The 26552-nt window shown below is 53.5% G+C and overlaps 3 protein-coding genes and 1 long non-coding RNA gene across 5 annotated transcripts; 3 read left to right on the forward strand and 1 right to left on the reverse strand.

The window, feature by feature from the left end:
* The first annotated feature begins 168 nt into the window (after window positions 1–168).
* Window positions 169–4127, forward strand: LOC308245343 (DNA dC->dU-editing enzyme APOBEC-3A-like). The gene is made up of 6 exons (XM_080662474.1): window positions 169–247; window positions 986–1127; window positions 2367–2685; window positions 3104–3219; window positions 3474–3560; window positions 3809–4127. Exons 1-5 carry the CDS (start codon window positions 219–221, stop codon window positions 3486–3488), a joined length of 621 nt encoding a protein of 206 aa, XP_080518600.1. The 5' UTR covers window positions 169–218; the 3' UTR covers window positions 3489–3560; window positions 3809–4127.
* LOC308245345 lies at window positions 3942–8129 on the reverse strand. Its single transcript, XR_013960272.1, has 3 exons — window positions 8056–8129; window positions 5215–5378; window positions 3942–5003 (listed from the first exon to the last, which is right to left on the reverse strand). It is a non-coding gene; the product is annotated as an uncharacterized lncRNA (long non-coding RNA).
* Window positions 7517–12404, forward strand: LOC308245342 (DNA dC->dU-editing enzyme APOBEC-3Ca-like). Of its 2 annotated transcripts, none has more exons than XM_080662472.1 (5): window positions 7517–7644; window positions 8846–9002; window positions 9957–10254; window positions 10662–10777; window positions 11039–12404. In XM_080662472.1, exons 1-5 carry the CDS (start codon window positions 7577–7579, stop codon window positions 11045–11047), a joined length of 648 nt encoding a protein of 215 aa, XP_080518598.1. In that variant the 5' UTR covers window positions 7517–7576; the 3' UTR covers window positions 11048–12404. The 2 variants fall into 2 exon arrangements, with proteins under 2 accessions (XP_080518598.1, XP_080518599.1); XM_080662473.1 differs by having other exon boundaries at window positions 10011–10254.
* Window positions 12405–15456: 3052 nt separating this feature from the next.
* LOC308245344 (DNA dC->dU-editing enzyme APOBEC-3C-like) lies at window positions 15457–21090 on the forward strand. The gene is made up of 5 exons (XM_080662475.1): window positions 15457–15773; window positions 16984–17122; window positions 19518–19800; window positions 20020–20134; window positions 20837–21090. Exons 1-5 carry the CDS (start codon window positions 15724–15726, stop codon window positions 20841–20843), a joined length of 594 nt encoding a protein of 197 aa, XP_080518601.1. The 5' UTR covers window positions 15457–15723; the 3' UTR covers window positions 20844–21090.
* The last annotated feature ends 5462 nt before the right edge of the window (window positions 21091–26552 follow it).

Raw genomic sequence — 26552 nt, forward strand, 5'->3', positions numbered from 1 at the left:
CCTGAGGGCACTGATGAGACATCTGGGCAGAAAAGTTCCCTCTTCTATGACTCCATGTGGGTGCCATGAGTGTCTTGACTTTTGGGAAGGGGTGGGGCTCAGCAGTGCCAGCTCAGCAGGTTCCAGCTCCTCAGATGACATATAAGGCACCTCAGTCCTTGAAAGCATCACAGGAGGAGGACGGACCGTGGCCAGAGAGAAGGTGAAGGAGCTGAGACATGGAGGACAACCCAGCACCCAGAGCCAGGTACCACCCGCCCCTGGAGCAGCTCTGCTTCTGAGCCCTCCTCCTGCCTCCCTGAAGGGGACTTGCCTTCTCCCCAGGGGACCCCTACTTCTCCCGTCCCTCCTGATGGCCCTTCTATGTCCAGCCAGTACCTCTCAGCTGATGTCCAGTTGGCCTGTCCTACCCCCCGCCCCTAGGCCCCCGGCTAGACTTTTTGGGGTCCCTGTTTCTCCTCTCCCTCCGTCTCCCATGAAATATATTCTTTCTGCTCTGAACTGAGGCCCTAGGAGGTCACGTTCAGATTTATGTCTTTGTGTTTGTAAAGGGCATGATTGTTTTCATGACGAGCAGGGAACTATCAGGAGAAGACTAGTTCAGCATCTCTTTTCTCCGATGGGGCCATCCTCTCCCTGATGCACCATGGGGCTCAGGTTAACCCAGAAGACCAGAGGAAAGAGCGCCACTGGCCTGCACCAGGCAGGGCTGGGTCAGCGGGACGAGGCAGGACGGTGATGCCAGGAGAGGCCCTGTCACAGCTCTGAGCCCCTGCACTGCTCCCTAGGGGACCCTGACCAAAGGACTGGGCTGACATCCGAGGAGCCCCCGAAGGGGTCAGAGAGGGAGGTTAGGTGGCTCCAGCTAAGTGAGTGGACGCCCATCCTCTGTGGGTCTAGCTGGGATGTGGGTGCAGAGAGGAGGAGAACGGGGTGATCCCCAGCGGAGCCCCATGACTTGGGTTCCTTCTGCCTGTGCTCACAGACGCCTGATCAACAGAAGAACCTTCAGGAACAACTTCAGTAACAAACATGTGAACCAAACATACCTGTGCTACGAGGTGGAGGTCTGGGAGGGCCACGCCTGGGTCCCAGTGGAGGGGCTCCAGGGAATCCTGAGCAACCAGGTGAGCGGGCACAGCAGGCAGGGCCCCCCGGGACGCTCAGGGAGAAGGTTTCCATGCCCGCGGGGTGTCCTCTGAGCAATGTCCCTTTGGCCCCCCAGCTGCTGTGGCGTTGCCCAGAGTCAGGGAGCACGAACTCTGCTGTGATTGGCAGCTTTGAGCTACACCTGAGAAAGCAGGCACAGTGTCCCAGGGCCTCCAGGGTCAGCCTGTCCCTCCTGCTGTGCCTCTGAGGAGGGCTCAGGGCAGAGGGAAAGACACCTGGACAAAGGGTCAGCTCTCCCCTGGCCTCCGCCCTGGCAGCCTCTGGCCAGAGAGCCAGAGCTCCCCCTGGTGCTCCCTCCAGCCCCTCCTGGGAGAGCCTGGCAGGCTGCTGGTCCCCACAAGTGCATTGCCAGCTGCAAGCAGCCCAGGACGCCTCCTGGGTCCCCAGGGACCACCCACTGCCACCAGGGCTCTGCGCTAGCACCGTGGCCTGACTTCTTCCTCTTCCCTGAGCCCCTGGTTGAAAATCCTTCCCTGGGCGGGTGGACAAATCTCCATAACCCTGTGAGCCCCAACAGACACTCCTCCCGTGTCTGCCTCACCTCTGCCTCGGTGCCCCTCACCCCTCTTCCCCGCAGTTGTATCACCCTTGGGGGGAAGCCCAGAGGAGAAGCTTGTGGACGTGTTGGTGCACAGGAGGGAGCTAGAGGAAGGGGAGCAGAGGGAGAGCTCCCCTGCCTGGAGGAAGCACCCACCTCTGTGGCATCAGGCCCAGGAGCTTGGGGCTCAGCTGCCTCCTCCCTCTCCCCAGTTCTTCATCTCCTCCCTGCAGGGTTTGACTAGGTGCAGCTCCTGAAGGCATAGACTTCAGCCACAAAATAGAGGGGCTTCGGGAACTCGCATATCAAGATGAATCATAATAAAACTAAAAAACCTGATGGGAATGCCATGGTGAATGAAATATCAACAAGCTAAGTGAAGACAGATCAGTTACAGAGCCAGGGGAGCCGTGCTGTGCGGATGTAGAACAAGGCCTCACTGCTGATGTGCCCTTTGTAAATGCTGGTATTATGTGATTCGTGAGTTGCCTTGCCTTTGTCCGTGTAGGTCCTGCGTTGAAATAGCATTCCTCTTGACGCTGAGCTGTGCCCCTTTCATTCTGTGCTGGAGGCCAGTGCCTCACCTGCCCCTGGCTGGTCCCACCCTCCCCTGTTCACAGCACGTGACAGATCCCTCTTCTCCCCACTCTGTGCTCAGGGACTCCATCGTGCAGAGTTGCGCTTCCTGGATCATAACAATCAAAGGGAATCCCGCCACGGTCATGCAGTGTTGTGCTTCCTGGAGCGGGTACGGTCTTGGCCCCTGGATCAGAGGAAGCATTACAAACTCACCTGGTACCTCTCCTGGAGCCCCAGCCCTGACTGTGTTCCGGAGCTGGTTGCATTCCTGGTAGTAAACAGGCACGTGAGCCTGCGCATCTTCACTGCTGGCATCCATACCATACTCAGTGGATATGAGCGTGGGCTGCGTGACCTGCGGGACGCTGGGGCCCAACTCGCCATCATGACCCTCAATGGTCAGCATGAGACTCCTGAGGGTGGGAGGTGGGCGGGCAGAGAGGCTGGGGAATGGCTACACAGAGGGGGCAGGAGGAGAATGGGGTGGGGACGCCTGTCAGCTGCCTGCAGGGGGCGGTGCAGGGTCTGGAGAGGACAGAGTCTCCTGGAGGAGAGAGTTCAGGGGACAGAGGGGTCCTGGGGAGGGAGAAGGTGTGTCCCTGTGCCCTAAGGACCCAGGTCCTTCCTGGTAGAAGGGGAGGGGCTGCCTCAGATTCCAGTGGGAAGAAAGAATTTGAGGGATGAGCTCAGTGCCTTGGGAGGAGAGAGAAAGGGGGCACGGAGATTCTGATGGGGAGGGTGTGTCCCTAGAGTCAGAGACCTGGGCCCTCCCTTCCCTCTAGAAGGAGCTCACCTTTCCCTCCCTGTTCCCATCAGAGCACCAGCACTGCTGGGAAAAATTCGTGGACAACCAGGGCCAGACATTCAATCCCAGGCCTGAACTGGAAGTAAACATAGGAGCCCAGTGTCAGAGACTGGAGGACATCCTCTGGGTGAGATTCCTCCCTTCTACTCCCCCTGTCCTCCTCCCTCCCCTTCTCTCCCTGGGCCTGTCTCTCCCTCTGGGTCACCTGCTCCCTCCTGGGCCCCAGCTCCATCCCTCCCTTCAGGTCTCAGGAGTCCCTCTGCTTTCTCCCCTCCTGCGCCCCTTTTCCTTCCCCTCCTTGTGACGGCCCCAGACCCTGCTCTGTTCACCTTCCCACCTGCCTCACTCCCTGCTCCCTCCACCTCCTCCCTCTCTGTGCAGAATCCGGACAACTGAAGCATGGACTTCCGTCTCTCCAAGCAGTCGGGGTCTTCTGGTGAACGACGAATAAAACACTTTCTTCAAGAAGTGAAAACAGCCCTAACCGGTGTGGCTCAGTGGATAGAGCGTCGGCCTGCGGACTCAAGGGTCCCAGGTTCGATTCCGGTCAAGGGCACGTACCTTGGTTGCGGGCACATCCCCAGTGGGAGGTGTGCAGGAGGCAGCTGATCGATGTCTCTCTCTCATCGATGTTTCTAGCTCTCTATCCCTCTCCCTTCCTCTCTGTAAAAAATCAATAAAAATATTTAAAAAAAAAAAAAAAAAAAAAAAAAAAGAAGTGAAAACACATCACGTGCCGCATCTCCAACTTGATCCACAGAAACCAGCAGAAGGCAACGCATGGGCTCCTAAGGAATTTTAAAAATCTGATCGATTTACTTTTCATTTAAGATCAGTGGTGTGTTCCAAATACACAGCAGTAACATTCTATTCGTTACTGTCAGCATCAGTTTTTACTTTTAGGGAAATAATGATTTTTTATTGATTTTAAATCCAAAACAATAAAATGAGAGATTAAGAATCTTCCACAAAATGTCTTTTCCTCTGTAAGTGTGTCGTGAAGTCCAAACAGTTCAATAAACACTTGAAAATGTGAAAATGCCTTTCTCTTCTGTGGGTGCCTCAGGGAGGGCAGTGGTCACACTAATTGCCACTGGTCACGTAAAGTCAGTAATATTTATAGGAGCGGAATCTCAGAGCCAACAGCCTAAAGGCATCGCCCCAGGATATGCTGAGAGGAGGGCTGCCTTGAAATGACAGCCCACGCAGTAAGAGAAGGGAAAGACTCAGCGTCGCTATTGGGAAGAGCAACTGAAGTTGACGCTTGGCTGAGGGGAGGGCTGGGGATGACTGCGGTGCTCAGGCCATTCCAATTCCACTCCCTGGAGAGGACGCTGGAGGGAGGGCTTCCCTGCAGAGAGGATCCCTCTGCCCTTCCCAGGACCTGGCCCACTCAGGATGCAGTGCGGGCACCAGCCGTCTATCCTCCCGTGTCTCCGTGGAGCCTGCACCAGGCTGAGCGAGCCCCTGGCAGGTGGCCATCCTGCACAAGGCCTTACAGGCAATGAGGGCTCCCAGGTCTCTCACCACAGGCTTCTGCTCACGTGTCCGGACCACCCGTGTCACAGCCTCACACAGGATGTGAGGGACTGGGACCGAATCCTTTAGTTTGAGAGACATTGGAGGGATAGAGGATAAGGACAGTGGTGATGCTCACGGCCAAAGCAGTAGGAAGGGACTGAGTCAGGAGGACACAAGCCAGAGGGAAGACTTGATAGACAAAGTGACCTGAAGAGATGGAAGAAAAGGACAGGAGAGGGGGGTGGGTGGGGCGGGGCGGAGCAAAGCAGGGCTGAGGGCCAATGGTGGGAGACAAGGGGCAGGAACGAGATCCAGGGCAGAAGGCTGGGTTGTCAGGGGACTGTGGCTGCTTTGAGGGGCTGAAAGTCAGCTTGTTTCCCAGGACCAGACCTGTGGGAGGCGGAGGACAGTGTGGGCCTGGCTCAGCTGCTCAGTGATACTATTGGAATCAGGCCCACCCCCACCACGCCCCCGACCCCAACTCAGCCCCGGGGGGGGGGAGAGGGGGGTTGTCTTCTCCTGCTGGTCTCCTCCAAGATGGCGGCCCACCTCCACACATCATGCCTCATTCCCCAGGGGCCAGAGAGGGGACTGGACCAACCACAGAATGTTCAAGCCTGTGCATCCTTTCGATGGACAATAGCAGGGACCGACCATGGAGGGCAGCTGATGGGCAGCTCATAAACCCGTTTCCAGTGGTGTTTCCTTCCTTTGGACACCCTGTGGGTGTGGCAGAGGGAACAGGATGCCTCCTGGATTCCCCACCTGTAACACAGAGAGAGGAACAGTGACTGACCTCGGGGGCTGTGGTGACAGTTAAATGTCGGGCACTTGGGACAATGTCTGAGATGGTTAGTGTTCAACAAAGGATGAGGTTATTATAAGGAAGAGGGAAGTCTCTGGCTCAATAAATCAATCTTTTTACAAATAATCCTTCATCGTCCAGCAGTTTCTGCTCACACCATGTGCAGCCAGGTGTTGGGAAGAAGTGGTGACAAGCAGCATTGGGGGCCTCAGCAGGTGGTCAAGGCTGAGACCCAGGACAGGGCTGGCCCCTGCTCCTGACCCCTCCTTCTGCCTTCCCTGATGGGGACTCCCTCCCTGTCTCTGCCAGCTCCTCCTCTGGCCCTTGGGTGTTCCTCCTGTCTCCTGACCCTGTGTCTCGCCTGGCCTCTCCCCAGGATCCCAGCATGTCCTGTGGGCTGCTGCCCTCATTCCTGTCTCCTCCCGTCCCTTCTGCAGCTGTGCCAGGGAAAATGCCAGTCCCAGAAGTGATGGCACCATGCCCACGTGAGCAGCACCTATTGAGAGGGGCTCCATTCCCTTTGCTTTAAATCAACCTCTGCCTTTTGGCGCAGACACACCGTGTCTCAGGACCTGGGCGAAGCCCCTTCATCCCCAAGCTTGTCCAGACTGTGCCAGTTCTCGGAGCAGGGAACAACTACTGAACACCATATTGCTCTGAGGCAAAGTTCCTTTTCCCTTTTCCCAAGGCTGCAGGTAGACAAGGCGAAGCCCGGATTCACTCCCTCCCTTTCTGCCCCTTTCCTCCCTCCATTCTTTCCTCTCTCCACGCTGCTTTACTTCTCTCCATCTGCCCAGAGTGGTATATCTTCCTTCTTCATCCTGTTCCTTCCTCCCCGTGCTCCCTTTCTTCTTCTTTGCCCTCATGGCTGCCTCTTTTCTTCCCTTCCAGGTTCCCCTTTAACTTGATTTCAACTCACTGAGAACAGAAAAGAACGCCCATAGAAATGGAGATATATACCATGTTCATGGAAGGAGAGTCTCAGTGCCTCAGAGATGTCTATACCTGCCAAGATTGAGCTACACATTGATAACAGGGTATCTCATGAAACACAAAAAGTTGTCCATCGCTCATCTGGTTTGGCCAATGGTTGAGCATGGACCCATGATCCAGGCGGTTCATGCAAGGGCAGATGCCCACATTCTAGGATCTTTCCCTGTAGGGGCATGCAGGAGGCAGCCAATCAATGATTCTCTTTCATCATTGATGTTTCTATCTCTCTCTCTCCCCCTTCCTTCCACTTTTTGAAATTAATTTAAAAAACATCTTTTAAGGAAATTTTGCCCATAAATTCATGTAGAACTGTACAAGGTCAATACAACTTCAAACTGAAGCTAAGGTGGATCGGCATACCAGATATTGGACCTACTCTGAAGCCCTGGCAGAGCAGCGTGGTAGTCGCCAAGGCATGGACAGGTGACGCAATGGAGCATATGAGAGAGTCAGAGACAACCTACACACACACACACACACACACACACACACACACACACTTTAGGGCTGTGGCATTGCACATCAGTAGGACAAAATGACATGGAAGGAAAGTCATTAAATGTCCTTGCATTGGCTACCCAATACAAAATAAAAAATGTCATAGCTATGTCATGTCATGTACATACATGACAAAACTAACACATTTGAAAACATTAAAAATTAAGACATCTATACATGGAAAGACTTCATGAAGCGAGAGCCTCGCCACACATTGAAAGAAAGCATTTGCAATGTAACTGACAAGGTCACTATCCAGCTTGTCTAAAAGCTTTCCTAAAGCAAGAGGGACAGGGGCCTGCCAGCGGTGTCCTCCCCACCCTGTGAAGGCGGAGGGACCGAAGCAGAGGACCAAGCCCAGAACTCAGGGCACATCTGTCCCTGATGTGCAGGCCCATCCCCTCTCTCTGCCATCATCACTTTCACTTTCCCTTTGCAAGAAGCCTGGGTCCTGCTGCACAGAGGAGCCTGTCTCCAGCAGAGGTCAGCTCTGTCCAGAGGGTGGGCCCCAGAGGAGGAGGGAAGGTGGGTCTGAGGCTGAGGAAGATCACACCCCAGGGCCCGCCCACCCCTGCTGCCAAAGCAGGAAGGAGGTGGGGCCTCAGCTGAGAAGGCTGGGAGTTTCTCCATCAAGGGACTTTCCTAAAACCTGGGCCTGTGAGCAGAAATGCAGCACCAGCGCAGGGGACCAAGGGCAAGGCCCAGGCAACGCTTCACTCCGGTGCCCTGGCCCAGGTACTGCCTGCACTCTGTCCTCTGTAGCCCTTTCTACTTGGGCGCCCTAAGGTGTCTCTGTCCTCAGCCTTGTCCTCCCCCTGGTCCAGCCTGGCCTCTCTCCCTCTCTGGGCACCTTCTCTGCAGGTCCCACTCCAGCGGGGGCTTTGCCCTCTTCTGGGGATGCCCCCACAATTGCTTCTGAATGGCCCCTCCCGATCTCCCCCGGCCTGTTGTCTACTTGGTCCTTCTCTCAGTCTGCAGTTGTGGGGCTGGCTGTCTCCCCGACCGCTCCCCCCTTCCCCCGCCTGTGGGGCCCCTGCTCTGTGGCCTTTCCTGTGCCCTCTTGACCATTAGATTGCACTGAAGGATGAGTGGAGCACTGGGGGCATTTGGTTTGAAGCACTTGGATCCACTTTCTGTGCTACTGACCCCGTTATCCACACAGAGTGAGAGGAGCTCGCTGAGCAGGAAGGGAAATCCTGTCTTCCAAGGTGCCGGCACTGTGAGCAGAAGAGCAAAGTCAGACTGTCCCCAGAGACATGCCCACCCTCGCGTTTATAGTGCCCCCACCGGTGGGGAAATGCTCTGGTTACAATGAGGGAGAAAAGGGCCTCTCACCCAGTAGGGCCACCGCTGCCAGCTGACCTCATGCAAGGGCTGAGCATGGCTTTGCCTGGGCAAGGGACCGGCTCTGTCACTTAGCAGCCCTGTGACTTGGGCAGCTACTTCCCTCTCCGTGCCCCGTTTCCTCCTCTGTAAAATGGGGTGAGGCCCCTGGATTGGGAGAGGAATAGAGGAGTTCAGATACAAGGAGCTCTTCGAACAGTATCCAGAGCCTGTGACTTTAGGTGTTAGCCTGACATTAAAAAATAATAATAAATGTGCATAGGTGAAAGGTCAGTCATGAATTGCACCTTACTATGAAAATCTAATGTTTGGGGGTGGAGCCAGTTTTATTACTCATTTCTGTATTCAAATGATTGGGGGTGGGGTGGGCGTGTGCTGTTTGATGCAGCAGAGCAGGGCCCTAAGGGAGAGAACAGGACCCCACTCTTCTCCCCCCACCCCGTCCCAGCCCTCCTCCTCTCCCCCAGCTTCCTGCCTGGAGGCGGCAGGAAATGCTGAAGGGAAGGGGTTGCTGGGAGGCAGGGCACCCAGGCCACCAGATGGGAGAAACTTGAGGGAACCCTGCATTTTCTCTTTTCTCTCCTGCCCCCAGGAACCCAGTGAGATGGTTAAGTCTTGATTATTTCTACTTTCACTTTACAAACTGGCCTAATCCCAAAGGTCGGAATGGCTGCTACCTCTGCTACCAAGTGAAAAGAACACAGAAGGGCTTGTCCTTGGACGTGGGCACCGGGGTTTTTGAAAATGAGGTATGTGCCCCACATTGCTGTCATCAGAGGCAGGAGCTAAGCCAGGGAAGGATGTGGGAGATGATAATATGTAAAATGCCAGAGGCTTCTTCCCACAACACTGTCCTAAGTTTTAGCCCTGGATGTCCCTGCCTGACTCTCCTGAATCGCCAGGTACACACCTGGGCGAGGACGGCAGCCTCAGCAGACACAGAGCAAGCCCCCACCCGGCAGCCAAGCACTAAGGTCTCCTGTGAAGTGTCCACCACGCGCCAGCCCTCCTTTCTCCACCCGGACTCAGACTCTTCAGAGCCCTTATGGGGTGGACGGGGTGTCACCGTGGCAGTCCTACTCGTGGTAGTGTAATCGGAGTCACTTAGGTCATTTAACCTTCTCTAGTACCCACTGTTCAAACTTTCAGAGAAATCAATCAATTTGATGTTGATAACGTGCTTTGTACTATATCGAAGATATTGTTTCAACATATCGTTAATATAAAAGTTCTTCATGAGATAGTTTACATTCTTCTTTCATACTACGTCATGGAGACAAGGTGTGTATTCCGTATTTGTTGCACACATCAATGCAGGCGAGCCACCTTTCAGGAGCACAGTAGACACCTGTGCTAGTGGCTCCCTGTGGGCAGCATGGCTGGGCCCTCCCCGGCAGACAGCACCCAGGCAACAGGCCTGGACCCAGCGGCCTGGCCTGGAGCAGGCACCCAGAATGCTCGTAGAATGGAAGAATGGGAGGGTGGGCGTTGGAGTTCATGGATGAGGGTGGGAAGAGATGACTAAACTAAAACAGCCTGAAGGGGAGATGTTTAAAGAGGAATCAATCAATCAATCAATCAATCAATCAATAGCATGCTTCTGAGACTCTGGCTCCCTGTCCCCTGGTCCCCACTCCTCCAGCCATGCAACCTGCCTGCTCTGCCAGCCCAGAGGGCCCCCTCCCCCTCTCCGTCTCTCCCAGTTCTATCCCAAGAAGCCCGTCCACACAGAAATCTGCTTCTTGAATTGGTTCAAGACCCAGCAAGCCTTCTTGGCCCAGAACCTGTCCCGTGAGGAGAAATACCATGTCACGTGGTTCATGTCCTGGAGCCCCTGCTTCCAGTGTGCGAGGCAGGTGGTCGCCTTCCTGCGGGACCACAAGTACGTGCAGCTGAGCATCTTCGCCGCCCGCCTCTACTACTCCAGGAGCCCCCAATACCAGCAGGGGCTGCGCAGTCTGCAAGGCGCAGGGGCCCAGGTGGCAATAATGACTCCAGCTGGTGAGCGCCGAGGGCACCCGGGCAGGAATTGGGGGGGACTAGGACCAGGCAGGAAGGACCTAGAATCCCCAGACAGGAAGGAGAAGCCCCCTTAGCTGCCTGCGGAGGTGGTGCTGGAGGCGGGGAGGCGGGGAGTCTCCTGGAGAAGAAGTTCAGGGGAGAGAGGTGGTCCAGGCTGGGGAGGGAGGTGAAGGACACGTGCAAGAGGGAAGCTTCCAGAAGGGGCGGAGAGGCGTGCCTGGTTCCCACGGAGAAAAGGAACGGAAGTGACCATGAAGTCCCGGAAAGGAAAGAGAAAGGCGTCTGTGAAATCGTGATGGGAAGCGTGTGTCCCCGGGAGTCAGACACTGTGTGTCCCCTCACGGCTCCCGGAGCTGAAGCGCACCGTGGTCTCCCGTTCCTTTCAGACTTCGCCTACTGCTGGGACATCTTTGTGGACGACCCCCTACAGCCCTTCCGGTACTGGAAAGGAATATATATAAACAGTTGCAGCCTATCTAAGAGTTTGGAGGACATTCTCCGGGTGAGGTTCCTCCCTCCTGCCCACCCCCGGCCTCCCCCCTCCCCTTCTCTCCCTGGGCCCTTCTCTCCCTCTGGGTCACCTGCTCCCTCCTGGGCCCCAGCTCCATCCCTCCCTTCAGGTCTCAGGAGTCCCTCTGCTTTCTCCCCTCCTGCGCCCCTTTTCCTTCCCCTCCTTGTGACTGCCCCAGACCCTGCTCTGTTCATCTTCCCGCCTGCCTCACTCCCTGCTCCCTCCAACTCCTCCTTCTTGATCCCGAATCAGGCAAACTGAAGGATGGACTTCCGTCTCTCTAAACAAGTCGGGGGTCTTCTGGTGAACGACGAATAAAACACTTTCTCCAAGAAATGAAAACAGCCCTAGCTGGTTTGGCTCAGTGGATACAGCATCGTCCTGCGCACTGAAGGGTCCCGGGTTCGATTCCAGGCAAGGGCACATGCCGGGGTTGCAGGCTCGACCCCTGAGCAGGAGGCAGCTGGTCAATAATTCTCTCTCATCATTGATGATTCTATCTCTCTCTCCCTCTCCCTTCCTCTCTGAAATCAATAAAAATAAAATAAAATAAAACAAGTAATAAAAACTCAATTGCCACCATCTCCAAATTCATCGAAAGAAACCAGCAAAAGGCAATGAATGAGGAATTTTTTAAAAATCTGATTTACTTTACATTTAAAATCAGCGATGTGTTCCAAATACACAGCAGTAACATTCTATTCGTTACTGTCAGAATCATTTTTTATATTTAGAGGATTAATTATTTACATTGATTTTAAATCCAAAACAATAACATGAAAGATTAAGAATCTTCCACAAAATGTCTTTTCCTCTGTAAGTGTGTCGTGAAGTCCAAACAGTTCAATAAACACTTGAAAATGTGAAAATGCCTTTCTCTTCTGTGGGTGCCTCAGGGAGGGCAGTGGTCACACTAATTGCCACTGGTCACGTAAAGTCAGTAATATTTATAGGAGCGGAATCTCAGAGCCAACAGCCTAAAGGCATCCACCCAGGATATGCTGAGAGGAGGGCTGCCTTGAAATGACAGCCCACGCAGTAAGAGAAGGGAAAGACTCAGCTTCGCTATTGGGAAGAGCAATTGAAGTTGACGCTTGGCTGAGGGGAGGGCTGGGGATGACTGCGGTGCTCAGGCCATTCCAATTCCACTCCCTGGAGAGGACGCTGGAGGGAGGGCCTTCCCTGCAGAGAGGATCCCTCTGCCCTTCCCAGGACCTGGCCCACTCAGGATGCAGTGCAGGCACCAGCGGTCTATTCCCCCGTGTCTCTGTGGAGCCTGCACCAGGCTGAGCGAGCCCCTGGCAGGTGGCCATCCTGCACAAGGCCTTACAGGCAACGAGGGCTCCCAGGTCTCTCACCACAGGCTTCTGCTCACGTGTCCGGACCACCCGTGTCACAGCCTCACACAGGATGTGAGGGACTGGGACTGAATCCTTTAGTTTGAGAGACATTGGAGGGATAGAGGATAAGGACAGTGGTGATGCTCGCGGCCAAAGCAGTAGGAAGGGACTGAGTCAGGAGGACACAAGGCAGAGGGAAGACTTGATAGACAAAGTGACCTGAAGAGATGGAAGAAAAGGACAGGAGAGGGGGGCGGGGGGGCGGGGGGGTGGGGTGGGGCAAAGCAGGGCTGAGGGCCAATGGTGGGAGACAAGGGGCAGGAACGGGATCCAGGGCAGAAGGCTGGGTTGTCAGGGGACTGTGGCCGCCATTGAGGGGCTGAAAGTCAGCTTGTTTCCCAGGACAAGACCTGTGGGAGGAGGAGGACCGTGTGGGCCTGGCTCAGCTGCTCAGTGATACTATTGGAATCAGGCCCACCCCCACCACACCCCCGACCCCAACTCAGCTCTGGTGGGGGGGGTTGTCTTCTCCTGCTGGTCTCCTCCAAGATGGCGGCCCACCTCCACACATCATGCCTCCTTCCCCAGGAGGCAGAGAGGGGACTGGACCAACCACAGAACGTTCAAGCCTGTGCATCCTTTCGATGGACAATAGCTGGGACCGACCATGAAGGGCAGCTGATGGGCAGCCCATAAATCCGTTTCCAGTGGTGTTTCCTTCCTTTGGAGACCCTGTGGGTGTGGCAGAGGGAACAGGACTGCCTCCTGGATTCCCCACCTGTCACACAGAGAGAGGAACAGTGACTGACCTCGGGGGCTGTGGTGACAGTTAAATGTCGGGCACTTGGGACAATGTCTGAGATGGTTAGTGTTCAACAAAGGATGAGGTTATTATAAGGAAGAGGGAAGTCTCTGGCTCAATAAATCAATCTTTTTACAAATAATCCTTCATCGTCCAGCAGTTTCTGCTCACACCACGTGCAGCCAGGTGTTGGGACGAAGTGGTGACAAGCAGCATTGGGGGCCTCAGCAGGTGGTCAAGGCTGAGACCCAGGACAGGGCTGGCCTCTGCCCCTGACCCCTCCTTCTGCCTTCCCTGATGGGGACTCCCTCCCTATCCTCTGCCAGCTCCTCCTCTGGCCCTTGGGTGTTCCTCCTGTCTCCTGACCCTGTGTCTCGCCTGGCCTCTCCCCAGGACTCCCAGCATGTCCTGTGGGCCGCTGCCCTCATTCCTGTCTCCTCCCGTCCCTTCTGCAGCTGTGCCAGGGAAAACGCCAGTCCCAGAAGTGACGGCACCATGCCCACGTGAGCAGCACCTATTGAGAGGGGCTCCGTTCCCTTTGCTTTAAATCAACCTCTGCCTTTTGGCGCAGACACACCGTGTCTCAGGACCTGGGCGAAGCCCCTTCATCCCCAAGCTTGTCCAGACTGTGCCAGTTCTCGGAGCAGGGAACAACTACTGAACACCATATTGCTCTGAGGCAAAGTTCCTTTTCTCTTTCCCCAAGGTTGCAGGTAGACAAGGCGAAGCCCGGATTCACACCCTCCCTTTCTGCCCCTTTCCTCCCTCCATTCTTTCCTCTCTCCACGCTGCGTTACTTCTCTCCATCTGCCCAGAGTGGTATATCTTCCTTCTTCATCCTGTTCCTTCCTCCCCGTGCTCCCTTTCTTCCTTTTTGCCCTCATGGCTGCCTCTTTTCTTCCCTTCCAGGTTCCCCTTTAACTTGATTTCAACTCACTGAGAACAGAAAAGAACGCCCATAGAAATGGAGATATATACCATGTTCATGGAAGGAGAGTCTCAGTGCCCCAGAGACGTCTATGCCTGCCAAGATTGAGCTACACATTGATAACAGGGTATCTCATGAAACATGAAAAGTTGTCCATCGCTCATCTGGTTTGGCCAATGGTTGAGCATGGACCCATGAACCAGGAGGTTCATGCATGGGCTCATGCCCAGGTTCTAGGATCTTTTCCCAGTAGGGGTATGCAGGAAGCACCCAATCAATGATTCTCTCATCATTGATGTTTTTTTCTTTCCCTCCCCCTTCTTTCCTGTCTTTGAAATCAATTTATAAAACACTAGTGGCCCGGTGCACGAAATTCATGCACATTAAAAGGGAATTAATTAGAGGAAATATTTTAATATTGCTATTTGCTCTTTCTCTTTAATAGAAGTGTCAGAGATGAAAGAAAATTAGTAAAATGTATATGAAAATCTTCCTCCTGTCAGAGTTTGGAGCATGCCACAGGAACCAGAGTCAAGTCCCCACCCCCCACGTGTGCCTCAAAATCGTGCTAGACCCAGATCTGGCTGGTCCCACCCCCATTGGGGTAGAACCAGACCTGGCCGGCCCCAACCCTGTCAAGCCCTGCCTGGCAGGGGGCACAACCTGTGTCCCCCGGCCTGGCGCTGGGGCGGGGGGTGCAGCCTGAGGTCCCCCATCAAGCTCTGCCTGGAGAGGGGCGCAGCCTGAAGTCCCCCAGCCTGGCACCAGGGTGGGGGTACGGCTTGAGATCCCCTGTCAAGCCCCACGAGGTGGAGGGTGCAGCCTTAGGTCACCAGTTCCGGCCCAGCACCACAAAACCTCAGGTCCCTGATGATTGCTCATTAAGGCTCGTTACGGGAACTCAGCCTCCACTGTGGGTGCAGCCATCTTGTTATGGCATGATGGTCAATTTGCATATTCCCTCTTTATTAGATAGGATATTTTAAGGAAATTTTGCCCATAAATTCATGTAGATCTGTACAAGGTCAATACAACTTCAAACTCAAGCTAAGGTGGATCGGCATACCAGATATTGGACCTACTCTGAAGCCCTGGCAGAGCAGACATGGTAGTCGCCAAGGCATGGACAGGTGACGCAATGGAGCATATGAGAGAGTCAGAGACAACCCCCCCCCACACACACACACACACTCACACTTTAGGGCTGTGGCATTGCACATCAGTAGGACAAAATGACATGGAAGGAAAGTCATTAAATGTCCTTGCATTGGCTATCCAATACAAAATAAAAAATGTCATAGCTATGTCATGTCATGTACATACATGACTAAACTAACACATTTGAAAACATTAAAAATTAAGACATCTATACATGGAAAGACTTCATGAAGCGAGAGCCTCGCCACACATTGAAAGAAAGCATTTGCAATGTAACTGACAAGGTCACTATCCAGCTTGTCTAAAAGCTCTCCTAAAGCAAGAGGGACAGGGGCCTGCCAGCGGTGTCCTCCCCACCCTGTGAAGGCGGAGGGACCGAAGCAGAGGACCAAGCCCAGAACGAGGAACTCAGGGCACATCTGTCCCTGATGTGCAGGCCCATCCCCTCTCTGCCATCATCACTTTCACTTTCCCTTTGCAAGAAGCCTGGGTCCTGCTGCACAGAGGAGCCTGTCTCCAGCAGAGGTCAGCTCTGTCCAGAGGGTGGGCCCCAGAGGAGGAGGGAAGGTGGGTCTGAGGCTGAGGAAGATCACACCCCAGGGCCCGCCCACCCCTGCTGCCAAAGCAGGAAGGAGGTGGGGCCTCAGCTGAGAAGGCGGGAAAGTCCTTTATCAAGGGACTTTCCTAAAACCTGGGCCTGTGAGCAGAAATGCAGCAGCAACACAGGAACCAAGACTCCACTCCGGTGCCCTGGCCCAGGTATTGCCTGCACTCTGTCCTTCTCTGTAGCCCTTTCTACTTGGGCGCCCTAAGGTGTCTCTGTCCTCAGCCTTGTCCTCTCCTGGTCCAGCCTGGCCTCTCTCCCTCTCTGGGCACCTTCTCTGCAGGTCCCACTCCAGCGGGGGCTTTGCCCTCTTCTGGGGATGCCCCCACAATTGCTTCTGAATGGCCCCTCCCGATCTCCCCCGGCCTGTTGTCCACTTGGTCCTTCTCTCAGTCTGCAGTTGTGGGGCTGGCTGTCTCCCCGACCCCCCCCCTCCTGTGGGGCCCCTGCTCTGTGGCCTTTCCTGTGCCCTCTTGACCATTAGATTGCACTGAAGGATGAGTGGAGCACTGGGGGCATTTGGTTTGAAGCACTTGGATCCACTTTCTGTGCTACTGACCCCGTTATCCACACAGAGTGAGAGGAGCTCGCTGAGCAGGAAGGGAAATCCTGTCTTCCAAGGTGCCGGCACTGTGAGCAGAAGAGCAAAGTCAGACTGTCCCCAGAGACATGCCCACCCTCGCGTTTATAGTGCCCCCACCGGTGGGGAAATGCTCTGGTTACAATGAGGGAGAAAAGGGCCTCTCACCCAGTAGGGCCACCGCTGCCAGCTGACCTCATGCAAGGGCTGGGCATGGCTTTGCCTGGGCAAGGGACCGGCTCTGTCACTTAGCAGCCCTGTGACTTGGGCAGCTACTTCCCTCTCCGTGCCCCGTTTCCTCCTCTGTAAAATGGGGTGAGGCCCCTGGATTGGGAGAGGAATAGAGGAGTTCACACAGAAGGAGCTCTTCGAACAGTATCCAGAGCCTGTGACTTTAGGTGTTAGCCTGACATTAAAAAATAATAATAAATGTGCATAGGTGAAAGGTCAGTCATGAATTGCACCTTACTATGAAAATCTAATGTTTGGGGGTGGAGACTGTTTTATTACTCATTTCTGTGTTCAAATGATTGGTGGGGGGGGGGGTGGGCGTGTGCTGTTGGAAGCAGCGGAGCGGGGCCCTACGGGAGAGGACAGGAGCCCCTGCTGTCCCTGCAGCCCCTGCCCTCCTCCTCTCCCCCAGCTTCCTGCCTGGAGGCGGCAGGAAATGCTGAAGGGAAGGGGTTGCTGGGAGGCAGGGCGCCCAGGCCACCAGATGAACACTGAATTCGAGGGAACACTGAATTTTCGATTTTCTCTCTTGCCCCCTGCAACTGAATGAGAAGCATATATCCCAAGACCTTCAACTTCAACTTCCAAAACCTAAATGCCTATGGGCGGAAGTCTACCTTCCTCTGCTTCGAAGTGGAAAGATGGAAGTATGGCTCATTTCTTGACTATCAAAAGGGTGTCTTTCGAAACCAGGTATGTGCCCCAAGATGTGGTCATCAGAGGCAGGAGCTAAGCCAGGGAAGGATGTGGGAGATGATAATATGTAAAATGCCAGGGGCTTCTTCCCACAACTCTGTCCTGCATTTTAGCCCTGGATGCCCCTGTCTGACCCTCCCCAATCACCATAGACCAGCAGTTGCCAACCAGTGGTCCGTGGAGCACTGGTGGTCCGTGAGGTCCGAAAGGTTGGTGACTGCTGCCATAGACGATGGCATTTGATTTATCCATGAGGCCTCCTCTAGTGAGCCTGCTGGCCCTCAGTGGCTACCTCGTCCAGAGGCTTTGAGCCATCTTGGAGGAAAGGGCGTCTAAGCTTGGGTAAAAGTGCTGACAGGATTACTTGTATAGAAAAGAGTACATTTGATTGGACTCACATACATAAATGCTTTTTCCATGTTCAAAAGCAAAATTTTTATAAAGGCCTGTTTCACCTCCCTGTCTGTTTCTCAGTGATTGCTCTATTGTTATTAGAATTCAGCCACTCAGCCAAATTAGCAAAATGGGTCTCAGATCTAGATCATACATACAACAAAGTAAGCACTCTGCTTACACCATTCTCCTTGGGAGCTCAGGCTGTGGGCTGCCTCAGAGGTAACACTCACATCCTGAAATCTCTCTGATAGGCCGTATGTAAGCCTCTGTTACATACTGTGGTTTATCATAAGGAATTTTCCACAGGCTAAGCTTGATACTCAAGATGTTGCTTGTAGGAGAATTGCAAAAATGAATGTGTTTGCCATAACGTTAAATACCTGGGTTAGAACCACAAAAATGTGAAATGCTATCTCTACATATAAAAGCCCAGAAACTGAACGGAATGACCAGAACGACCGGTCGACCAGTCACTATGACGCACAATGACCACCAGGAGGCAAACACTTAACACAGGAGATGCCCCCTGATGGTCAGTGCGCTCCCACAGTGGGAGCACAGCTTGGCTGACTGGGATGAGCAGCGCTCCCACAGTGGGCCGATCTCTGCAGGCCACGCCTCCCAACAATGCACGAATACGTGCACCAGGCCTCTAGTCTATGTATACAAAAGCCAAACCAGAACACCGGAACGACCAGTTGCTTTGATGCACACTGCAGCCCCGATCAGCCCCCCCCACCCTAATTTGGGGTGGGGCTGGCCAACCTCCTGCGGCCCCTCCCCTTGGCCGACCCCGCCCCGATCAGCCCCAATGGTGGCGGGCCGGCCAGACCCCACCCATGCATGAATTCGTGCACTGGGCCTCTAGTTATAAATGAAGACACACACACACACACACACACACACACACACACACACACACAATAAGGAACATAGCATGTCTGCCAGATCTGGCATACGAAGGGTTGAATATTAAATATACTAGAGACTCTGAACCCTTTGAAAGCACAAAATGACCAACCAATGCTGGATTGACTTGACAGACCTAGTTCAGCAGAGTTTTGATGGAAACACATGAGATTGAAAGCTCGTTAAAATGTACTTAAATACGCATTACAAGGGTTTCACCATTGTTTTCCTACAGCAGTGGCACTTCCCCAATAATTGAAAAGTGATTCTCTTCCCAGTGTAATGTGGTTGTCACTATCGTGTGCTTTCTTCTTGGTCTGTTACTGTGCTTTCAAACACTTAAAATGCTTGTGCACTTCCTTTTCAGAAAGTTATGAAATTACACTTAAAATAATTTAATTTTAAATGCTCTTTTAAAGGTGTCTGTGTATCTGTCATGCCCCTTTTCCTAGGAGCCAGCACTGAGAGATTGTTCAGCAATGCTTTTCAATGTTCATTATCTTTAAACCTAGAAGGTCTAGTTTTCTTCCATCTCCCAGGGCTTCGTGGAATAAGAAACGAATCGAGTACCAATGAAGATTAAATAAGATCTTCAGTGAGGGGCGTGCAGGAGGCAGCTGTTCGATGCTTCTCTCGCATCAATGTTTCTATCTCTCCTTTTCCCTTCTTCTCTCTAAAAATCAATAAAAACAGCCCTCGCTGGTTTGCTCACTGCATAGAGGCCTGCAGACTGAAGGGTTCTGGGTTCAATTCCAGTCAAGGGCACATGCCCAGGTTGTGGGCTCGGTCCCCAGTGTGGGGCATGCAGGAGATAGCCAATCAATGATTCTCTCTCATCATTGATGTTTTTGCTCTCTCTCCCTCTCCCTTTCTTTCTGAAATCAATAAAAATATATTTTAAAAAATAAAAATCAATAAAAACATATTTTTAAAAAATAAAAAGGGGATAAATCAATCAACAACATGACCCTGAGACTATTGCTCCCTGTCCCCTGGTGCCCACCCTCCAGTCCTGTCACATGCCTGCTCTGTCACATGCCTGCTCTGTCACAAGGGTTCCCCCCCCCCCCATCTCCATCTCTCCCAGTTGTATCCTGGCCATGCAGAACTCTGCTTCCTGGATTGGTTCTGTGATGTGGTTCTGGCTCCTGATGAGATTCAGTGTCCTGATGTGCAATACCGGGTCACCTGGTACATATCCTGGAGCCCCTGCTTCGAGTGTGCAGAGCAGGTGGCTGACTTCCTGAAGGAGAACGGGAACGTGGACCTGAGCATCTCCGCCGCCCGCCTCTACTATGAGAACGAAGATGACCAGGGGCTTCGAGATCTGGTTGATGCAGGGGCCCAGGTGGCCATGATGGCTCCAGAGCGTGAGAGCAGAGGGAGCTGGGGCAGGAATGGGGGGGGGGGCGGGGGGGCAGGTAGAGGTCCCCAGGGAGAGTGAGTGGAAGGGGAACTTGGGAAACTGAGGCAGGAGTGATGACACCTGGCAAGGAGGAAACTGGGCCCTGAGTGGGGTTGCCCAGGGGAGGCTCAGGAGAGAAAGGGTCCTAGGCTGACCTGCCTGCTTTCTCCCCTCTTTACTGCAGACTTTAAATACTGCTGGGATAACTTTGTGCTCCACTGGGGATGGCATTTTAAGTACTGGAAGAATGTGCGTCGAAATTATGGTATTCTGCAGCAGAAGCTTGATGAACTCCTCCGGTATGGGTTTCTTCAGAACCACCCCACCCCCCCTTACCTCCCAAGACCTTCACTTGAGTTCTGGGCCTCTCTGCTCCTTCAAGGTGCCTCCCCACCCCGACCCTTCCTCCCTCCACCCCTCAGCGCCTCCCTCTCCCCCAGCAAAGGTGCTCCCCCCTTCCTTGGGCCTCCCATCTCACCACATTAACCAAATGTTATTAAACCGAACACAAGGGGTCATGAATGTGTATGAGTGTGGCCATCAGAAGACTGAGGAAACAGAATGACTGCATTCGGTTGCTAGGGCTTCCTTAGTAACAAACTGTAGCCCAGCCCCTGTGGTGTTAATGCCCCTAGTCTTTTGAGCAGCTATTTAAAAAGATATATATATATATACATATATATATTCATTTTAGAGAGGAAGGGAAAGGGAGAGAGAGATGGAAACATCAATGATGAAAGAGAATCATGGATCAGCTGCCTCCTGCATGCCCCACACTAGGGACTGAGCCCAAAACCCGGGCATGTGCCCTGATGGGGAATCGAACCGTGACCTCCTGGTTCAGAGTCCACTGCTCAACCATTGAGTCACACTGGGTGGGCTGAGCAGCTATGCTTAATTAGGCCTTTGTTCAGGTGGTAAAAACTCTTCCTGCTCAACTCCCTTTGTTCTCAGGAAGGTCCTCGTAAGTTGCTAATGTGTGTGTCTTTTTGTCTCCTCAGGGACTGAGAATTCATGACTTTATTTTTGGGATGGAATGATTTCTCCAAGCGGCTGGCTCCCCTGAGCTGGAATGGAAAAGCCCTATCTAAAACTGAAGAAGCACAGATCTCTCCAGGTTCTCTGAAGCTCCCATCCCCCAAGTCCCTCGCTGCATAAAAACCCTCGACTTTAGCTTTTTGGAGAGGACACATTTGAGAGACCTCGCTGTCCTCTTCTTTGCCCAAATCAAATAAACCTTTCTCTGTCTTCAAGCACCAGTGTCTCTGTGTTTTGGCTATGAGCACATCGGGCACACAAACCTGAATTTTGGGAGGTGATTCAGTAGCAGCTCCACAGGGGAGGGTCTTAACAACAGACACTTAGACCCTCACAGTTCTGGAGGCTGGAAGTCCAAGATGGAGGTGTCGGCAGGTTGGTTGCTCCCTGAGGCCTCTCTCTTTGGCTTGCAGATGGCCGCCTTCTCATTCTGTCCTCACATGGTCTTTCCTTTGTGCATGACCCTTGGTGAGTTCCTGGGGTTCCTCTAAGTGCCCCAACTTCCTCTTCTTGTAAGAACATCCGTCAGATTGGATCAGGGATCACCCTAAGTGTCTCATTTAAACTTAATCACCTCTGTAAAGGCCTTGACTCAAAGATAGCCACATTCTGAGGACTCCAGCATTTCAATTTGGGGTGAGGAGACACAATTCTGCCCATACAATGACCAAGGGTATTTCTGAGTGAATGGGTTCGGGAAAAGCATGAGCCTTGTCCTGTGTGTCTGTCTCCTGGGTTATGTCCAACCTGACCCTGACTCACCTGCTTCCATTCCAGACTGCTTCCCCAGGAGCCCCTCTCACTCTGTCCTCATCACACACCACCCTCACTCTGCTCCTCCCTTATCCATTCCCAAATTGCTGCCAGAGGGTAGCTCTGGAGGAGCTGCCACCTAGGGATGGTGTTAGACAGACAAGAGCAGAGCAAAGATGATGGTCCGGGTATAGGAACACCAGGGAAGAAAGCCCTGGATGCCTAGTGTGCATATGAGGACAAGAAAAAGGCCTCTTTTCCCTTGCTGTGGCCTTCCACAACTAATGAGAAGCACCTGGTAATTAAACCCCAAGATTGTTAGCTCCTCTGATTCAAACAGCCCCTCGGTTCAAACTACAAGATAAGCTACTTTCAAGGCTACATTCTTGCATACCCCCCTCCCTGCTGTTTTTACAACACCAGGATAATTTGCACCAAGAAGTCACTAGTTAGTAGAAAGTTCCCTTCCCCACTCCTCTTCAAACAAGCCTCTTTTTAACTTTTCATAACTTTTACTCTAAGCATGTTTTACAGGTTTGGGAAAAATACTAATAAGATATCTGCCAGGCTGTCCCAGCCCCAAATCCACCCCTCACCCCCCATCCCCCCACTTCCTTGTCACCTACAGCAGCCATTACCTTTTAAAAGAGCAGGCCAGTGCTTATTACCAGCCCTTTTTTTTGTTTTGTTTTTTAATATGTTTTCATTGATTTTTTATTGATTTCAGAGAGGAAGGGAGAGGGAGAGAGAGATAAAAACATCAATGATGAGAGAGAATCATTGATTGGCTGCCTCCTGCATGCCCCCCACTGGGGATCAAGCCCACAACCCGGGCATGTGCCCTTGGCTGGAATCGAACCTGGGACCCTTCAGTCCGCAGGCCGATGCTCTATCCCCTGAGCCAAACCAGCCAGGGCCCTGCCCTTGTTTTCATTAGCAATGCACTGGTTCTTTCCCTTCGGGGAAAGTTAAATAAACTCTCTCTCTCTCTGTATCTATCTCCTTCACCCAGTTGTGAATTCTTTCACAGCCTGCATTGTCACCAGCCAAAACCCTAATACCTAGCAAGGGGAGAAACGGGAAAACAAGAACCTCGTCCTCAGAGTAACCTATCCTCCCCTAGCATATGAGCACCCAGTTTGTGGTAATTTGTTAAGGCTAGGGCCTGGCCAGCGTGGCTTGGTGGTTGAGCATCAACCTATGAACCAGAAGGTCAGGGTTCAGTTCCCAATAGGGGCACATGCCCGGGCTGTGGGCTCAAAACCCAGTGTGGGGTGTGCAGGAGGCAGCTGATCAATGATTCTCTCTCATCATTGATATTTCTATCTCTCTTTCCCTCTCCCTTCCTCTCTGAAATCAATCTATATATATAAAAGCCTAATATGCTAAGTGTCCAACCATTCAACCTTTGACCAATCGCTATGACACACACTAACCACCAGGGGGAAGAGGCTCTGACCAGTAGGTAGCTTGCTGCTGGGGTCTGGCCAATTGGGGACTGGGCGAGAAGGCCGGACACGCCCTGGAGCCCTCGCGCAGTCCCTCCCGAGCTGGGGTGCCTCCCAGATTGCAAGAGGGCCCAGGCCAGCTGAGGGACCCTGGTGCATGAACCCATGCACCAGGCCTCTAGTAAAAATATATTTAAAAAAAAAAGAAAGGCTGGGTCTGGAGGGTGGCTTTGGAGCCAGAGCAGCTGGTTCTGGTCCTCCCCACTCTGCCCCCTCCTAACTGCGTGGCCCTGGGCAAAGCCACCAGGGTCTCCGTCTCCCACATCTGCCAGCGCTCTGCTGAGATTCCAGGGTGGTTAGTGACTGGCAGCTCCTCCCATACCCATGAGGACTCCTCTCAGCGGGGAGCCTTGGACAGCATGTCCTCTCTGCTGGTGTGGGGCCCTGTGAGCAGAATCTAGCCATTCCCTCTTCTGTGTGAGGCCGGAGCTACTGAGCTCCTGCCAGCAGGCAGCCCGCGTCCTGCAGCTTCTCCCCAAACACTGACCTGTGAGGTGCGGACTGTCTCCTAAAATCAGTCCCTCTGGTCACCTCCTGAGGCAGGGATGAGGGTCAGCTGACAGATGGGGAAACTGAGGCTCTGAGGAGCTGTGGGACTTGTCCAGGAGCCTCCCAGCTGGGGAAGAGCCCGAGCCAGGCTCCTGACTGTACGTCGGAGGCCCTTCCTCTGCTCCTCGGGCCCCCTTCTCCGCTCTTCTCCCCAGGATGTCTCCTGCTGCCGATTCAAAGGACCAGTTCTCACTGCTCCTCCCTTTAAAAATGAGGGTGTCCCTGTCCCACAACTTCTTTCTGGTTCCCCAGTGCTTGTGCGGCCTTGACCAAAGTGGTTGTGACCCTGGGAGAGAGTTGGGCAGCATCACAGGCCTGGATTAGGATACGGGCACCTGGCTCTGCCACCCACCAGCCGTGAGGTGTTGGGCAAGGCCTTGCCCTCTGAGCCTCGGCTTCCCCATCTGTGCGATGGGTGTAAGGTGCTGACCTTGGGGGGCTTGCTTGGGAAGCAAAGGTATGTGGAAGAACTCTGCAGACCCGTGAGTGTGGGCAATATCTTCTGAGTGTGAGTATCTTCTGGTGGTAACTAGGGGTCAGCTAATCATTCTTTGGTTTATTCAGCAAGTCCTGACTGAGATCATAGGAAGTGCCAGGCACTGTTCCAGTGCTGGGGTCCCAGCAAGGCACAAAGGCAACCAACGTCCCTACCCCCTGTGGCTCACATCCCGTGTGGAGACACGCAATAAACAGTGCTGTAACATACGTGTACCATATCAGAGGCTGATCCCTGCCGCAAAGATAGGGTAGGGCACAGGGAGGGAGGGGTGCTGGTTTCCTGGGGAGTGAGCTGGGGTGTTTGAGCAGAGACCTGAATGAAGAGAGGGAATGAGCCCAGTGGGTACATAGAGAACACGGTGAGGCTCAGGGAGTGCACGGGCCCTGGGATGGGGCCTGTGTCTGAGGAGCAGCATGGAGGCGAGTGTGGCTCTGAGTGTGGCTGACTGGAGTGGCGTGGGCTGGGAGGCTGTGGGGGTGAGGGAGGGGTGGGGACAGTGTGGGAGGCAGGGGCATCTGAAGGAAGGGGTGGCACCATTCAGGGAGGTAGAGTGAGTCCTGGTAGATGGCGTGCTATTTTGAGTCAGGAGTCAATGGTTAAGGACGAACTCGGAGACTTCTGCAGGCCCACTGTGTGACACTCTCACTCCTTCTCTGTCTTGGTGAAAAGGAAGTAAAAGGGAGTGAGGTCCATTTAACACATGCTTTGCAGGGTTTTAGTGAGACTCAGGAGGCTGGTGAGGGGGTTGCTCTGGCAGGGGAGTGGGGGGGTGTCCCTGCACACCAGGGGGCACTGAGAGGGCACTGGGCTTACTGGGGCCACATTCCCAGCAGGGCCTGTGTCCTGGAGTCCTGGACACTCACGGAGACAACCAGGTGACTCGCGTGTGGGGGAGGGTTGCTGCCTGCACAGGGCAGAAGCACTGGACCAAGGGGTGATCCGTGTCCTGAGCATGGCACTCAGGGAAGGCCAAAGACTTCATCACACAACTCAGAAAGAATGCAGTTTAAAGCGTATGAATTGTTTATTTCTTTCTTTAAAAGTATTTTTTTATTGATTTGAGAGAGAGAGGAAGGGAAGGGAGACAGAAACATCGATGCGAGAGAAACAGCAACATCGATTGGCTACCTCCTGCATGACCCCTGCTGGGGATCGAGCCCGAAACCTGGGCATGTGCCGTGACTGGGAATCGAACCGGCGACCTCTTGGTACCTAGGTTGAGGCTCAGCCCCTGCGCCACACCAGCCGAGATGAATTGTTTATTTCGGAAAGTTTCCATTTACTCTTCTTGGACCAAGGTTGACTGTGGGTAACTGAACCATGGAAGTAGAACTGTGGCTAAGGGGGCTGCTGTAGGAGACACGGTTCACATTTCCTGGCTCAGGACTTCCTGGCTGTGCCGCCTGGAGTAACTAACGATAACCTAAGTACTTGTCTCCACCTGTTAGAGCTGGGTGAGGCGCTGGGGCTTGGAGGGGATATGTGTGAGACAAGACAAACCAAAATGAGATAATGAAGGCGACAGGCCCGTATGTGAGAGCAGTGAGAGCCCCTCTGGGATGTGGACTAACCAGTGCATCACACGTGGGCCAAGGAGCCTTATCACCTGGAGATGTACACTGAGTGGCCAGGTTATTATGATCTCTGAACGCGTAATAATCTGGCCACGCTGTGTGTGTGTGTGTGTGTGTGTGTGTGTGTGTGTGTGTGTGTGTGTGTGTGTTAAGAGTCCCAGTGCATGAATTCGTGCATGGGTGGGGTCCGGCCAGCCTGGCCAGGGTGAGGGGACATGGGCGGTTGGCCGGCCTGCCTGCTGGTTGAACTCCTGGTCGAGGGGACAATTTGCATATTAGCCTTTTATTATATAGCATATACACTGAGTGGCCAGATTATTATGCGTTCAGAGATCATCATAATCTGGCCACTCAGTGTATATTTTTTTGAGAAATAAGGGGGTGGGGAAGGCTTGCTTAGGGACACTCCAGCCTAGGGGTATAAATCCCCAACCCCCACCTCAGCGGGGCACCTAGATTGGTTTTGGCGGCTGGGCTGCGTTGCCCACTAAGACTATCTGAGTGCATTCCTTTCCTGCAAGTAAACGTGCCCCTGCCGTTGCTGCTTGTCTCCTGCTGGAATTCCTGCCTGCAGAAAGGCCGCAGAGCACTGTCTCCGGCCAGCGGCCACCCTAACTGCTGCGAAACGCCAGGAAAACAGATGCAGTTGTGCCCGCGCAGAAGGCTGTGCCCAGGAAACATGCTGGAGGGGCAGGGTGGGCATTAGTACCAGGGTGGCCACGGGACTTTTCTTGAGGATCCAAAATTAGGGTCAATGCTCAAAGCTAAGGCCAAGGCATGCTAAGTCCCCACTCTC

Source organism: Plecotus auritus (assembly GCF_963455305.1).
Source record: "Plecotus auritus genome assembly, chromosome: 3".
Taxonomy (NCBI): domain Eukaryota; kingdom Metazoa; phylum Chordata; class Mammalia; order Chiroptera; family Vespertilionidae; genus Plecotus; species Plecotus auritus.